At 34.6% G+C, this 16,523-nt stretch overlaps 2 protein-coding genes across 3 annotated transcripts; one reads left to right on the forward strand and one right to left on the reverse strand.

Moving 5' to 3' along the window:
* Positions 1–271: 271 nt before the first annotated feature.
* On the reverse strand, positions 272–2,285 carry LOC110923687 (zinc finger MYM-type protein 1-like). Its single transcript, XM_035986137.1, has 2 exons — positions 2,205–2,285; positions 272–1,470 (listed from the first exon to the last, which is right to left on the reverse strand). The coding sequence occupies exons 1-2, from the start codon at positions 2,283–2,285 to the stop codon at positions 364–366; spliced, it is 1,188 nt and encodes a 395-aa protein (XP_035842030.1). The 3' UTR covers positions 272–363.
* A 1,302-nt stretch (positions 2,286–3,587) lies between these two features.
* Positions 3,588–5,227, forward strand: LOC110923364 (glutathione S-transferase T3-like). Of its 2 annotated transcripts, XM_022167477.2 has the most exons (3): positions 3,588–4,107; positions 4,153–4,274; positions 4,463–5,227. In XM_022167477.2, exons 1-3 carry the CDS (start codon positions 3,872–3,874, stop codon positions 5,209–5,211), a joined length of 1,107 nt encoding a protein of 368 aa, XP_022023169.1. In that variant the 5' UTR covers positions 3,588–3,871; the 3' UTR covers positions 5,212–5,227. The 2 variants fall into 2 exon arrangements, with proteins under 2 accessions (XP_022023169.1, XP_022023168.1); XM_022167476.2 differs by having other exon boundaries at positions 3,590–4,274.
* The last annotated feature ends 11,296 nt before the right edge of the window (positions 5,228–16,523 follow it).

Raw genomic sequence — 16,523 nt, forward strand, 5'->3', positions numbered from 1 at the left:
TGTCTTTAGAGTTGATTAGGTTTTTGGCAATTTGGCTGGTGGGTTGGGTTGGGGGGTAGGTTTTCTTTTTTAGTTTTTTGGGTGTGTGTGTGTGTGGGAGGGGGGGGGGGGGGGGTGTTTAGGTATTTGGGTGGCAGGGCCGTCTCCGAAAATCACAAAAAAAATTTTGGCCCTGTTCGAGATAAAAAATTTGGGCCCTATTCGGCTATTCGCAAATCTTCATATAACATAAACTCATCAATCATTCAATCATATATATATAAATACTAAAAATTCATAATACTACGATAATTGTTATGAAATAGATAAAACAAATTAACAAAAATAGTGTAGCAAAAATGATCAAAGTATCGAACTTACTTGCTAAGCAAACAGTGTGGTTCTCCTAGCGTTTTTTGAAGCAAAGCTCTCGATCAACTCCTTGTAATCCATAGTATCTAATATTTCACTTTCAATAGATATTGTCGCCAACCCGTTTAGCCTTTCTTGTGACATTGTAGAACGTAAATAGGTCTTCAACAACTTCAACTTTGAGAAACTTCTTACTGTCGATGCCACGGTTACCGGAATTGTCAACAACACTTTATATGCATTTATAGCATAAGGATAAGTAGTACTGCGTTGGAAGATATAGTCTAAAACGTCAAAAGGGTTGTCAATGTGTCTCGGTAAAAATGTAGTAATCAACTTCAACTCCGTACACAATTCTTTAGCATCAATATCGGATTCTCCTTCATACTTCAATGCATCTTCAAGGCGATAACAACACTCCTTAAGCTTGGCTTCATCAAGAATCTTCAACTTTTTAGGAAACAAAAACCCAAATATTTTTTCGAATTTTTGGTATTGTTCAAATCTTGTTTCAAGTGAAAAAATAGCTTGATCAACAATACTTAAAAAATAATTTACTCTAAAATCCTCCTCGGGTGAAAATGTTACTTCTTCTACACTTGATGATTTATCAAATTGTTTTTTCCTATATATCACACGTTTTTGACGAAATTCCGCATTAACACCTATTTCATTTGCAATTTCTCTAGCTTCATCAAGTAACCCCACTTCTCTATAATTCTTAAAGAATTTAATTAATTTGTCCACTTCATCAATAGCAACATCAAGAACAACATCTTTTGCTTGCAACCGTTTGCTCACCACATTCACCTTTGATAATAATTCAAACCAAATGACAATTTGTGCCAAAAATTCAAAATCACCAAGTTCATACTCTTCTAATGATTTAGCTTCACTTATGATTTTAGCATCTCTATCCGTCCCCCTAACTTCTCGCAAAGCTTTTCTTACATCTCCAAGTTGAGTTCTTATAGGCTTAATACTATCTATACGACTTTCCCAACGAGTTGTAGACAATGATTTAAGAGTTAATCCTTTAACATTGTCTTTCAAAATTTGCCACCTATTAATAGAATGGGCAAAGATAGTATATAACCGTGGTATTGTTCCAAAAAATTCCTTAGACTTAGTAATTGTGTTAGATTTTGGATGGTGGTGTAGTGGGCTTAGGTTTTAGGTTCTTGGACAGTTGTCACTCTATACTGTCTTCATACACTTCTTATTTTTAAAAGCTTTTGTAGAATAACTTAACCCATATATATACTTCTGACAGTCCTTTATGATGATGGAAAAAGAATAATAAGTTTTCTAGTTTCTTTCAATTAAGAATGATAAGTTTTCTCGTTTCTTTCAATTATCAGAATATAGTTGTCAATCCAATATACTACTTACTAATCAGTAGTGAAGGTGAAACTAGAAATTGTTATTTAGTTTTTGGGAATTAGTTATACATGCCCATATGCACTAGTTTTTTCAGTCATTAGATAACTTTTTTTTTTTCAAACTAACACACTCTTTAATTTTACTCTTAGTTTTACGTTCAATTTGGGACTTGAACCCTCAACCTCAAGGAGAGGGACACCACTTTATACACCTTGATACTGCTATACTAGAAGCAGGGGAGCAGCTTTGTAGGGGCCAGGGGGGGCACCCGACGGCCCGAACTTTTCGCTCAGTAGTGTCCGATATATAGTTTTCGTATATAATTTTTTAGGTATATACGTTTTCGACCCCCTGTTTTATAATTTTTTTAGGTATATACGTTTTTGACCATCCGGTCGGAAATCTCAAGCTTCGCCACTGGCTAGAAACTCTTAGTTTAGTTTGGTAATTATTAGATAACTGAATTAAACTCTGCCCATCTTCTCCATTGCAGTTCCGATATTTTCGGTCTTTTCGACAGCCGAATCAGCGCCAACTCCTTTATGTCTCATATAATTTTGCTAACTGGTGTGTTTTATTTGTTAAAGATCTTTTCATTCCGGTTTAAATAAGTAACCAGTAATTGAAAGTTTTACAGCTTGGAGTTTTTGGGCTACTTGTATGTTTTGTTTCATCTTTTGATTTGTATCTCTTGTTGTAATGTTTTTGGCCCAGCAACTTGTTGGGCTAAGTGAATGAATGAAAACATTGAAATTAAGAAATAAAAAATTAGATAGCTGAATTTAGGCTTTATATAAGTTGTAGTTAGGGCATGTTTGGCTAAGCTTTATGAAACAACTTATTGACTTATTGGCTTTTTGAAAAGTCATAAGCTCCAAAATAATGTTTGGCAATGAAGGTGTATGTGAGAGAAAAAAGCCAATAAATCACTCCATAATGACTTTTTCAAAAAGCCAATAAGTCAAGTTCTTTCGAAAAGCTTAGCCAAACATGCCCTTAATTCGTACCAAGGTGTTGCAATGTTGCATCTCTCAAGTGGCGAGGGTTGCAAGGATACGGGTATGGGATACTAACACAAACGAGACGGTGGCCAGAGCAGATCTACCCTTCAAGAAGGGGTAACCTCCGTTACGCCATGACGCTCCGATAGTACTAATTATCATATTGGAAATGAGTTTCCTAAATCCTTAAAAGCAATCGTGTTTTCTATGTCTAGTAGTAATTCAAGACAGGAGAATGGTTGTGTTGAATCACCCATCAATTGGGTGGCTGGTGTTCCGGTGGTGGTGTTTCCACGGTGGGCATATATGCCAGCGAACGCAAAGATGATTGAAGATGTGTGGCAAATAGGGGTGAGGATGAGGAGGCAGGGAGATGGGGTGGTGGAAGGGAAGGAGATTGAGAGGTGTGTGGAAATGGTGATGGCCGGAGATGACGGAGATTAGATGAAGAGAAATGCGCATAAAAGGTTTGGGTCTTTAGGGGTTTTTAAGGTGAAATGCCCTAAATACCCCTCCGCCATTAAATTGATTAACAATATTATAACACTATTAGAGGCAGAGGTGCAGATTATGAAAGATGAAAACTATAAAGGCACAAAGTGTAAAAGAAAATTTCAAAGAGGCAAATTGCTTCCGCTTTCAAATCGCTATCAAACCACATGAAAGGCAAATTGCATTTAATTCATTTTAATCTCTAAAAAAATATAATGCAAGGTGTTCTTGTGGCCTTGTCAATAATTAATGCAAGATGGCCGTATGTCCTTGTGACCTAGTCTAATAATTAATACAAGATGGCCTTAGACCCCCCGTAACGGGGCGTTTTTTTAAAAAAAATTTGCAAAAAAACGCTTTATAACGCCGGAACCCCCATTACATGGGGCGTTTCCGGGCGTTTTTTTTTTAAAAAAATGTTGTTGGCGTGGTTTTAAAAACGCTGCGAATTGGAAAGAGGCCAAAAATTCGACCGTTGGCAACGGTCAAAAACTTATTTTTTTTTTTTTAATTCTAAATTTTACCCACTATATATATATCATTCCATTTTCTCCAATTTTTTATAAAATTTCTACTACTTTCTCACCCACTCTCTTCTATTACTTTATAAAAAAACCTCCACTTTCTCCTATTTTTTTACAAACATGCATCCATACCGACCCCCGTTTGGTGGCCCCGCAAGACCCACGAACCCGAACACAACCCAACCGCAAACCCCGTACAACCTACAAGACATGGACCCGAGCTTTTTAAGTTACGCGGCTTACTTGAGTGGCGCCCCTCCTTTTGTTCCTCCCACCTACGGCTTTGGTCAAGCCGGCGGGTCGCAACCGTCACAACCCGAACCCGAATCCGAACCCGATGTCGAGGTCGTGCCGGAGTCGCAACCCGAACCGGTGCAAGACAAATCGAAACGCGGCAGAAGGTCGCATAAAAAGAAGGAAAAGGATGAGCCTCGACGTGCAAAAACAACCATTAAATGGACGAAGGACGAGGAATACACGTTGAGTCGGGCGTGGCTCGATATTTCGGAGGACGAAGATACCGGTAAGTTATTTTTTTTTTCTGTTTTTTTATATTCTGTTTTTATATTTCTGTTTTTTTTTCTATTTTTTATATTCTGTTTTTATTTTTATGTTTTTTTTTTCTATTTTATATATTCTGTTTTTTTTTTTTCTGTTTTTTATATTTTAAATTTCAACTTATATTTTTATTTTTTGTTTTTAAATTTGTAGCAAACTTTCAAACGGGCCCCATTTTTTGGGATAGGGTGCGTGCACTCTTTTATAGCTCGTGGGGTCAAGGCGAACATCGGGACAAGGATTCAATTTCTAGCAAATGGACCGACATCAACAACAAATGTCACGCGTTTCAAGAAGTTTACCAACGAAACTACGATAATCGCCCGAGCGGTGAAAGTGACGTCGGGGTTTTAACAAAGACTTTGGAGGAGTTCGATAGGACGAAAAGCCCTTTCACGTACTATAAGTGTTGGGAGCTACTACGAAAAAGTCCAAAGTGGGCGCTTGTTAATCCAATGACGACAAGTAGTAGACGCCGGGCTAAAAGGTCAAAAACATCATCCTCCGCCGACCCGTCAACTCCGACATCCGATGCCCGTAATGTTGATTTAAATGAAACGTTGGACGTTGACGAGCAATTTCAAGACGAGTTGGCCCGACCCACCGGTAGAAGAAAGGGAACCGGGAAAAAAACGGTCGAGTCGTCTTCCGATCTCGGCCTAAAGGATGATTTCGAGGAGATGAACCGTCGTCTCCAAGATATTCACGACCTCGGCCACAAACGTTGGGAGATTATGAAAGACCGAGTAGTTGAAACCAAAAAGTTCAACGAGTTGCAAGAGGCGCGACAAATGGAAAAGGACATTGAGTTTTTGTCCAAACCGATCGACCACCTCCAAGGCGACGCGTTGATCTTGGCTCAAATGCGTCGCCAAAAAATACGAGAAAAATATGGACTTTAGATCATCTAGTTTTTTTTTTTTTCTGTTTTTTTTTTCGGTTTTTTTTAATTTTCTGTTTTTTTTTTTTGTATTTTTTTTCAAGTATTGTAATTTATATTTTAAATTAATGAAGACTTTATCTTTTATATTTTAAAAAAAAAATAATTGTCAAATGATTGAGTGGGCATTATTGGGATAATGCCCCACTACACCTTTTTTTCTATAATGCCCAAAGTATGACTAGGCGACACGTGGCGCATAATGCCCCATGTTGGGGGCATTATTCTTGTTTACCATTACGCATGGTCTTATTTAATAAATGAATTGGCCTACATTGTTGTCTCTTGAGGTGGCTTTGGCCTTCGGTGTTATCTAGATTTTGCAATTTGCAATCAGGTCCCATTTCAAGTTTCATCTCGGAGTTCGGGTGTGAAAGAGTGGCGGTATTCGATGTGTGGCTGCCAAGTGAACACGCGTCAGAAAAGTGGCGTAGTGCAAAAATGGGAGGAGTAGGAGCGGCGTGGTTAGTGGTGTTTTTATAAAATAAATAAATAAATAAACATCAACCAATTAAAACACACCCAAAATCCATCCACCAATAGAGAGTCTTCACCTCACAACCCAAAAACCCCTCACGTCGGTGGAAAACTCCCCGCCCTCACCACCACGCCATGTCCACGCCACCACGAGGGGTGGTGTTCCCGTCGTAGAAGGGCCACAACGCCACTTTTCAACGCCCACACTGTATGGTCTAAGGCCTTCGGTGTTATCCAGATTTTGCAATATGCAATCAGGTCCCATTTCAAGTTTCAACTAAGTTTTTTTTAGTTTTTACTCTTTTCTGTAATCAACACGTACTTTAACTTTCGTGGATTTATCTTAGTAGTCGGAATTTTTGTAATCAACCCGTACTTTAACTTTCGTGGATTTACCTTAGTAGTCGAAATTAATCCTTGATTTGTTTTCAGGTATCGACTATAGTTCCTTTGTATATGTTAAATTATTAGAAATTTATGTTTCCTTTAACCTATTCCATAACAAACTCCATTTTGTACAAATATGTTGTAGAGAATGTAAGAGTGAGAATGATCTTTGATGAATGTTATTATTATTTTGTTTATTCGTTTTCACTATTATAAAAAAAAAAAAAAAACCCTCAATTATTTGCACAAGTAAAACTCCAAAATTTTGAATTTTCAAATTTAAATTGAAATATAGAAAAAGAGAATTGACGGGGACAACCTAAGATGTTTCGTCTTAACTTCGTCTTAGACGTTATTATTTATTTTTTGAAACTAAAATTGTTTAATTATTGTGTACCAATATTAGACGTAACACAGAAAACAAAATATCTTTATAGATTTAATTATTGTCACTTGGGAGAACACAAGTGCCACATCAGAAAAATTGACTGAGTTAGGGTTCAGTTAGTTTGGGAGTATTACCGGCCAATAAGTTGAAAATTAGGAGTGGTGGTACGAATGAAAAGTTTGGAGTGCCATCGACCAGCTAGTGAAAGTTTAGGTTATTTAAATCCAACTAGTCATAAGCCTTCCGCGTTGCGGGTAGGGGCGTAAAACCGTATTACCAGTATTGCGGGGTCGGGGAGTAACCGTGCTAAATAGCAATCGAACCACAACTAAAACCGGAACAAACGTAAAACCAAAACATGAATTTTTAACACCAAGTGACTCACATGACATAAAACTACCAAACATCGTACTAAATAGCAACCGAACAAAAAAAAAAAAAAACTAAGAGATCAAACGTGACAATCAAACACCTTGCTAAGTAGCAATCAAACGATAACCAAATCCAAATGTAATGAATTATAAAAATAAAAATAAACGTCTAAAACAAAAAATGAAAAAATACCCTAAATTTATCACACACAAAAAAATAAAAACACAAAAATAAGTTACTATTCATCAAGATTTGATGAATTAATAGATAGATATATCCATCAGCTTAAAAAACTATACTCATATTTTCAAAACAATAAACTTAATGGCTATTTTGCTAATTTTAGTAGTAAACTAAGGCTACTTTGGTAAACAATTTTACAAATTTAAAAGTAACATGACGGTGATATGTTCAAATCAGGCATGACTCACTCAATTAGACAGGAATTGGTTTTTAATTTCCACAACGAAGATTAATTAAAAATATGATGTCATATAAGCTACGAGAGACTTGGTTTTAGCCGGCGTTAAATAATATTTTTCGATAATTATCTGGCCCGGCACATTTTTTTTAAGAAGATACTAGTGAGTAGAAAACTGCAAGCTAACATCAAATGGTTTGTACGATTTAATACACATTAAATGAAGCAAGTCAATAATCAAACAATAATAGATTTTCTTTTGAACGGCTAATTTCTTTAATTTTCTGTCGTCTGTGGGACTTGAACTCAAGACTTTCCCCTTCCCATCCTAGATATTAAATAATATTTTCGATAATTATCTGGCCCAGGCACATAACCATTGTTTAACAAGATATTAGTAACAAAGTGCAAGCTAACATCATCAAATGAAATGTAAGATTTAAGGCAAACTAAATGGCCCAGTCAATAATCCATCAATAAACGACTCGTGTAGTTGGTATTAGTTGTGAGTTAACATCAAATGAACAGTAAACTAGATTTTATCCCGCGCGCGTTGCGCTGCGGATTCCACCACAATCACCCGATACTTTAACCCAGACACACCCCTCAAGTTTTGTATTCGTCTTTCCTCTATAACATGATTAGGGCACTGTATTGAACTGGTATGCCGAAACCTTTAGCAACTTCTTCGCGTTAATTTCTTAAATGAAATTAGTTTATAAAAAACTCACAACTAAAAAGTAATTAAGATAACCAAAGATTGTACCTTGAAGAAAGCAAAGGATGCTATTTTTTTTTTTTTTTTTTTTTTTTGATACTGAAACTACAAACTTTATCGTAGCTTGCAAAATTAACTTATAGATGTTTTCCCAATCTGCTCACAAATATACATCATAGCAAGCTAATCACATTGCATTACAAATCAGACATAACTTATTCATGAACTTTATGATAAACCTTTATAATTTTGTATACAAACGAGTTAACGCTAACCCGCGCGTTGCGGCGGGATGTTGATAACGTGTTCGGTTTACTTTGATGATATGCATACATGATCGGCTAATGCTCTATTGTGCAATATGTGAACATGTGTTGGCTAAATCTTAATCAAAACCATACATAATCTACAAAATTGTTTTGTAAATATGTTGTATCATTCAAACTTTGCTACTCCTGTTGACTATTGCGTTCAAAACAATAAAGAAATTTCTATTTTGACTTTTCAATTCAAAAAATTCTGTTAAAAAAAAACAATTTGCGAACAACACATATAGGAGAGGTAATTTGTAGTCAGTTTGGCAAATTGAATGAGAAGGGCAAGAAATTTCTATTTTGACTTTTCAATTCAAAAAATTCTGTTAAAAAAAACAATTTGCAAACAACACATATAGGAGAGGTAATTTGTAGTCAGTTTGGCAAATTGAATATCGAATGTCTTCACGAATTTACACAAACACACACACATTCAAACTAATTCATCACCGTCAACACTTTGATTTGATTGTGGGTAAAAAAAAGGTTCAATCTTTTCCAAGTATCTATATCTTAAAATCATTACTGCAAATAAATAACATAATCTTTTATCAATAATGATAAAAAAAACCACACAGAAACAGACGAAATGTCTAATTAAAAACATTTGATTCATTTGAATTTAATTATTATTATGATATTCTTTGCACAAAGTAGAATGATCACATAGTTTCACTAAAATGGCAAATTAAGTAAAATCGCAATTGGTATATAAATACGGAAAATGAAAAGCAAATGATAGATTGTTGATAATTCGTCAAGAAATTCAAATTTACAAAGGTATAAATGGAATAAAATCAAAGGAATGTCTTGCGTAAAAGTTAAAAATGGTGATAGTAAAGATTTTGTAAAACGGTTACAAATAGTCTAGAATTACGGTGAAAATTAAGATGGTGGCGGTTGAATTTTTATTAGGTTGGAAAGTGGGTAAATAAATGGATTGATTAATTCATGTAATCTACAGATACGAAACGGTGTTATTCTTTTAAAGTCAAGCGGTGCTATCAATCCAATGAAACAATGGAACATTCATAAGGGAAGAAGTTATTTAATTCATGTGGCAAGAAGAGAAAAAAGAAAGAAAAAAATAGCGAAATAAGTGTAGAGGGGGAATCGAATTCTGGGTTCTCTTCGTTGGGGAAAAGTTGCGACCACCACCCACACATAGAAGATCTTGTGATGTTCATTCCATTTAGTTAGTATACGTATAATACCGACGTGACTTTTAATGAATGGGTACAAACCCTAAGTTGGTAATTGTATATATGTATAGTATCTCCGTATATCATTATCATAGACAGTAATGAAATTCATAGTTTTCGCTGTTATTGCAGACACATGTGAATTTGAAATTGTATTAGTAATCTTAGTATATCATAGTCCCAACTAAAGAAGGAAAAAAAACAAAAATCATGGTGAAAACATATGATTGAATTCACTGAACATAAAATTTTTTAATATTACCTTTGATGTGATCGTAAATGGTGTAAGGTTAATTGAGATTGAAGAGTAAGCAATGGAATTATTTTGGAATATTGTAGAATTGGGCGAGTCGGTACTCGGTATTATTAAGTATTAAAAGAGACTACGATGATGTGGCGTTCAATTTGATTTTTCTGAACTGTCGTTATGTTTCGTTAATGCCTCTTTGTTGCTTTAGTATGATAATAAACAAAAGGGTGAGTGTAATAAAGGGGTGTGTTTTAAATAAAAGGGTGGATGAAAACAAAGAGTTATGTGTTTTAAAGAAAAGGGGATATGTTTAAGGGGTATGTGTTTTAAATAAAAGGGTGGTGTAATAAATGGGTATATGTTTTAAACAAAAGGGTGCATGCAACCCTTGTAAGTATATAATATAATAATTAAGTAAGGGGTATGTATGTGTGGTTTTTTAAAAGTCACAACTTTTCATTTCAGAGATGCAACCCTTATAAGTATGTAATATAATAATTATAAGCAAAGGGGTATGTATGTGTGATTTTTTAAAAGTCACAACTTTTCATTTTAGAGATGCAACCCTTGTAAGTATATATAATATAATAATTAAGCAAAGGGTATGTATGTGTGTTTTTCAAAAGTCACAACTTTTCATTTTAGAGAGACAACTCAAGTTACTTTTTGTAGGGTTATATAATGTGCCTCTGCTTTGTTGTTCCTTTTCTTCTTCTCCTCTTTGTTTCTTTAATTGTATCCGAAACATGACATGGCTCAATGTAACAATATGGTTTGTTGAGTATGGACACTAATTTAACAAAACACCAAACTCATTAATTTAAATGATTGTCTTCCTTCTAGATGCTTTGATATATCATTCCCATCCATATTAGACATTATTTTCTCTGCGTAACTTTCACGTATGTACCCAGCAAAATATACAATTTTATTTTTCAAACTCAAAAATCATTGCCACTTTAGTTGAATCCGGTCGCCGATATTCTGTTAACCCGACCATCGTCCATGGATTCCGTCGTTGAAATCCTTAAAAACCGCAACTCGTTAGCCTAAATAACCCGCCACCGCCGAAGCGGCGGCTCTCCTTCTCGCCGCTTTCTCCATCTAGCGAGATCGATCGTTTCTCATGTGATGTAAGGTCACCATAACCTCCACGGAACCCTAATCTACAAACCGTTGCCGCCGTTTGATGCTTCGATTGAGCCACGACCGCTGAGCAATCGGAGAAACGAACACCGACCATCGGTTGCTCCGCCGGATAATATAATGCACTGCCCAAAAGGGTTATCGGAACATCCTCAGAGTACACCTTCTCTCTCGCCATTTTCTTTTCTCTATCTGCGATTCTTCTGGCATCTCCTTGAGATTTGAGAAAAGGGTTTGCATAGTGCTTTGAAATAGGCATAACCAACGTCTATTGGTAGATGTGTGGGCAGGTGTGTGAAGGAGAACCAGTCAATCCTTTTTATTTTGAAAAACACCCAAAGGCTAAGGTACAACCAACCAATGCAAAACCTTGTTGCTTAATTATAGTGGTTAATGGTTAATGGTTAATGGTTAATGGTTAATGGTTAATTCTCATTTTAGTGTTGTGGTTTAATTAAAAAATGTCAATTTAGTTTAAACTGTTTTTTTTTCTTTCATCCGTGTCTCTAAGGTTTTCTTTTTTATTATTATTATTATTATTATTATTATTATTATTATTATTATTATTATTATTTTATCCAATAATCTAACTTCTTAAAAAAATATTAGTTAAGTCAAGAGTATTTCTGTCATTTTATATGTTTTGTTTTTGTCATTTTAATCCGGAACTCTTTTCAAATTCATCTTTTTTTTTTCTTTTAATCATTTGCGTTGCAGCGGTTGTTGTAAAACTGTGTCAAGTAGTACCAATGCTATACCACTGTCAGCGACCATCAACACCGGAAAAACTCATAAAAACAAATTAAATAAAAATGAAAAAATAACGTTGAGCGAAAAACAGACGTAAAATCTTTGAATCACGAACGCTCGTTGCAAAGAAATTAAACCGAAACGTAAAACATAGAAAAAATAACTAAGTCAATCCAGAACTCGCACGTTGGTCGAACTTGTTAAACTGAGAAAAATAGATGTGCTGCGACGGGCCAGTCAAACGGGAAAAAATATACAAAAAAATGCTGAACCCCCACATGCACATTGCGGTGTATTAACTCACAAAATTTAGAACGAAACGAAAAACTTGGGAAAGATGATAAGTATGGTGGACCAAAATTGAAAATAAAAAAGAGTTTGGATTAAATTGCAAAAGATGAAAAACTTTGAGTTAAAGGTAAAAAAACAAAGGGTCTAAATTGCAAAATTGAATAATCTTAGATAAAGGTGAGGATAAAAATAAATGATATCTATATATTATTTATTAATATATTAGTATTAAAAGAAATTTATTAAATTTCTTAAATAATTATAAATAAAATTTATGATGTTAAAGGAGAGAATGACACGTGACATTATTTAGAGTCTTTTATTATAGAGTTAATTACTGTTTTCGTCCCTGTGCTTTGTCAAAAATCACTATTTCAGTCCATTAGTTTAAAAATTGCGATTTTAGTCCCTGTGGTTTTATTTTCATAACCATTTCAGTCCATGTGAGGTTCTTTTCCTATTCAAAGTCATTTGTTTTCTTTTAATCATTTCTATTATGTATTTGTGAGGTTCTTTTCCTATTCAGAGTCCATTTGTTTGATCTATAGAATGTGTATTTGTCTGTTAGTTTATATGATTTATTTTTTTCGAACGTAAAGGCAAGCTAGTGGAATGGTTAAGCAATTTTACTTGTTTATTCAAGCAATCAAGTGGTGTTGTCAATACTTAAATTAGATATAAAAAATTTAAGCACAAAAATAAAAAATATATAATATTCTCAAAAGTAGTTGACTAACCACCATGAACGTTAAATGTTGTAGAAATAAATAAATGGTAGAGAATGATTGAGTATTTTTCCTAGAAATTCATAAGATCTTTAAAGTCATATATATGAAGAAAAAATGAACCACCCTATTACCACGTCTATCACGCCACTTTGACTTTCAAGCAGATTAGGCTAAAGGGTGTGGGGAGCATGATTGGGTCATTAATTGTCATATAGGACCATTAATAAATTGCTACATCATCCTCTTGCTTCATCCACCATGGTTGGCATGGATTAAATCATGGCAACCATGAGCCTCCTTTCCTTTTTTACAAATAAATTAAAATAAAAGAATAGTGGTTTGGGTCATGACCATACCCATAGGGTAGTGGTTTTGAATGATGAATTAAAAACAAGTGACATGATGCTGATGTGGAGGATCATGGAGTCCATAAGGATAATGACCACACCCTATAGCCTTAGGAGTTATTTCTGAAAATTTTCGATTCTATATCAATACTTCTATATATAGAAATATAATAAAAGAAATTTTTTCACATTTTTAGTACACAACTACAAAATCTCAACCATCTTAACTTCACTTTTTTTTTTTCATTCACTATGTTCTCTGAATAACAACATAAACGCTTTTTGATCCGAATCATCCGTGTTTTGCAAACCATCACCTGATTAACCAAGACGACTTGTGGCATGTCAATCAAAACACGAACGACACAAACATGCTTAAAAATATAAATTAACATACTTATATTTTTAAGTACGCTATATTGTTAGAGTAAATTTATCTTATAAAATATAACACAATTTCGAGTAAAATATAACATAATGTCGAGGGAAAAAAGACACAATGAGTCGCAAAAAAAGACACAATGACGTAAATATAAAAAATATACAATGATATAAACAAAAAATTCTAAAATCTACAAGTTTAAAATTTAAAAACGAAAGCATAAAATCTCATATCGTAGAGTTCGATGAGACAGTTCAAACGTTGCTAGAATGAGGTCAATCGGAGTCTGTTTGATAGCCTTCTTATTTTTAGGAGATTTTGCATTTGTTCTTAATCCTATATTTTTATGTGATTTTAGTTTAGTTATGTTTTAACTTTTTATTAAAAACTTTGTTTGTATTTTTTTAAATAATTTTAATTTAATGTTTTCTAGGATTTTTGTTGTTTTAAATAAAAAAAGGAAACAAATAAAAAACGAAGGACTGGAAAATGATTTGTGGGCTTTAAACCACGCCAGGGTGTTAGACCATGTATAGTAGTTATGGCGAATAATGTCCTACTTTTGGGCGTTGTCCGCCAGTGTCGTCCTAGTCAATAAAGGGTCGTTTTTCTAAAATGGGTGTAGTGGGGATGTGGGCATTATGTTAAAAGGGGTGTAAAGAATTAAATAAATAAAAAAAACCATGAAAAAAAATTGATTGGGCATAGAAGAAGAGGGTTACATGTGATTGGACCAACAGCATCTTCAAAATGGGGCAAGAGCGTTGTTTTCAAAACGTCATTCAAAAAAATCCAAGAAAAACACCCCGGGGGCCGAGACTCGGGCGTTGTTTGGCGTTTTCGGGAAAAAACGCCCCCTTTTGCTACGACTACGCTTGGTCTTACGGGCGGGGCCACCTGACACTTATGTAAAGTAGACGTGACGCCTTAATTATCATAGGGGCTTTACTCCACACATCCAGCTGGGGTTCATTTTGAACAATGAGATTGCATGCTTGTTCACAGAAATCAACGCAAACTTCTGACCTTTGAACCGTGTAAAACGTTTTTTGAACTTCTGTCGGTTCATTATATATTTGTCAAATGTGAACCCTCTTCCACCGAAAAGTAAAGGCAAATGCACGCCACAAAACCTCCAAACATTAATAAAAAATACACAAAATACTAAAAACTAACCTGATTTTTTAGGTGGTTTAGAGTTTTTGACATGGTTTCTTTCCAATTTTTTGTAGCTTATTTGATTCTTAGGTAATAACTAACGGATCTCGTTACAAGGTGGCGGAGTACTTGTTCTAAAATATTATATTTTGTGTTTGATGCATTGATAATTCTAAAGCTTATACGATTTTCAAATATTAAAATGAAATAAAAACATTGATCAGACCACCATTTATGTAATCTTCCGCTTAATACCACATAACTCACCACCTAGCATCCCTCGTCTTAACTTTATACAAACATCAACAATATAATAATCTGTTTTTATCCATTAAAAAAAGAAACAAAGGGACACCCATCCGAATTTACGTAAACCTAAACTTGAACACAAAACAAGACACTAGGGTCAACTACCTAAGGTCCAAAACCCCTTACCACCATCGTGCTCTATATTTTGCTTCATAACCGTCGTCATAAGAGTATGTGTAGTGTGGGGTCATGGGCGATGCTTTGAAGGGGCCGGGAGGGGCGCCGACCCCCCGGAACTTTTCGGCCAGTAGTGTTATATATGTAGTTTTCGTATAGAAATTTTTGGGTATATACGTTTTCAACCCCCCGGTTCTATAGAAATTTTTGGGTATATACGTTTTCGACCCCCCCGTAAAAAATTTCAAGCTTCGCCAGGGTTATGTAGATGTGGGGTTATACGAACCCTTTGACAAAGAGATGGAAACTGATAATGTAGTTTAACTTTAGATTTCTCGTTCGGAGCTCATTTATATATTTGCTTCTCTTTTCATATAATATTTTATATCTTTTAAACATTGATTTATATATAGTACTCAAAGCTAAAATTATTTAAGAAAAAGAAGATAAAAACTTATGTATATTTATAATTTTAAAGTTTTTATATTAGTAGTTACACCATTTTAATATCCTATTTTTAGGTCTGTTTCAATAGGAATAGTCTAATTATTAAAGGGGTGTTTCAATAGGAATAGTCTAATTATTAAGGGGTGCTGTTAAACGTCTTCCCTCTCACATGAGGTTACGTTTAACCACCCCTTTTAAACCAACCATATGATTTTTACGTTGTCCTTTTCAAATTATTCATTCATGATTTTGACCATAAGTACCTTAAAAGTTGTAATAAACTTTAGGTACATAACTGATGCAATGATGCGGGCCCAAGTGTGGAGGAGCGGACCATTTTGTATTTGGAGGTCTAAGATCGTGTAACCCCACATCTACATAACCCCGGCGCGCGCGGGTAGAACTTGTGGTAAAACATGTCATAAAGCTATAATGGAGTAGTAAATGCTTTACCTTATAAACACCCACTCACTTTGTTCCCACACCAATGTGGGACAAAGTATTTACCACCTTTTGAGACTTTCATTCCCACACCTAGACTTTCTACCACCTCTTGTATATATATAAATATATATATTTATGCATGATATTAGACTTCTAGTATATATATAGGCTCTAGATATGAATATAAATATAAATATATATATTTATGCATGATATTAGAAATTACCGATATCTCACCGATATCTCACCACGATAAATGATATCTCAAATATCGGTCCTTGACCGATAACCGGTATTTTTCCGCATTAACTGCATAGGGTTTGTAGTGGTATTGTATCGGAGGAAAAATGAAAGTTTTTGGAAAATGGTTTGAAATCTTATGGGAAAAGTAGTGTTACCCTAAAATTCCATAGGATTCCATGCAGGGGCGGACCTATGTCTTCTTTAGGGTGGATGGGCGGCACCCCTTAAACAAAAATAAACAGTGCATTTTTAGATATAAAAACCTCGATTACATCCTTTGAAAATATTGTTAAATCCATCATCTGTACCTCCAGCAAATAATTACTGGGTCCGACACTGATTCCAATTGATAAACCGGCCAACTAGTAATGTTTTACCATCTT

Source organism: Helianthus annuus, chromosome 17 (assembly GCF_002127325.2).
Source record: "Helianthus annuus cultivar XRQ/B chromosome 17, HanXRQr2.0-SUNRISE, whole genome shotgun sequence".
In the NCBI taxonomy this organism is placed as follows: Eukaryota; Viridiplantae; Streptophyta; class Magnoliopsida; order Asterales; family Asteraceae; genus Helianthus; species Helianthus annuus.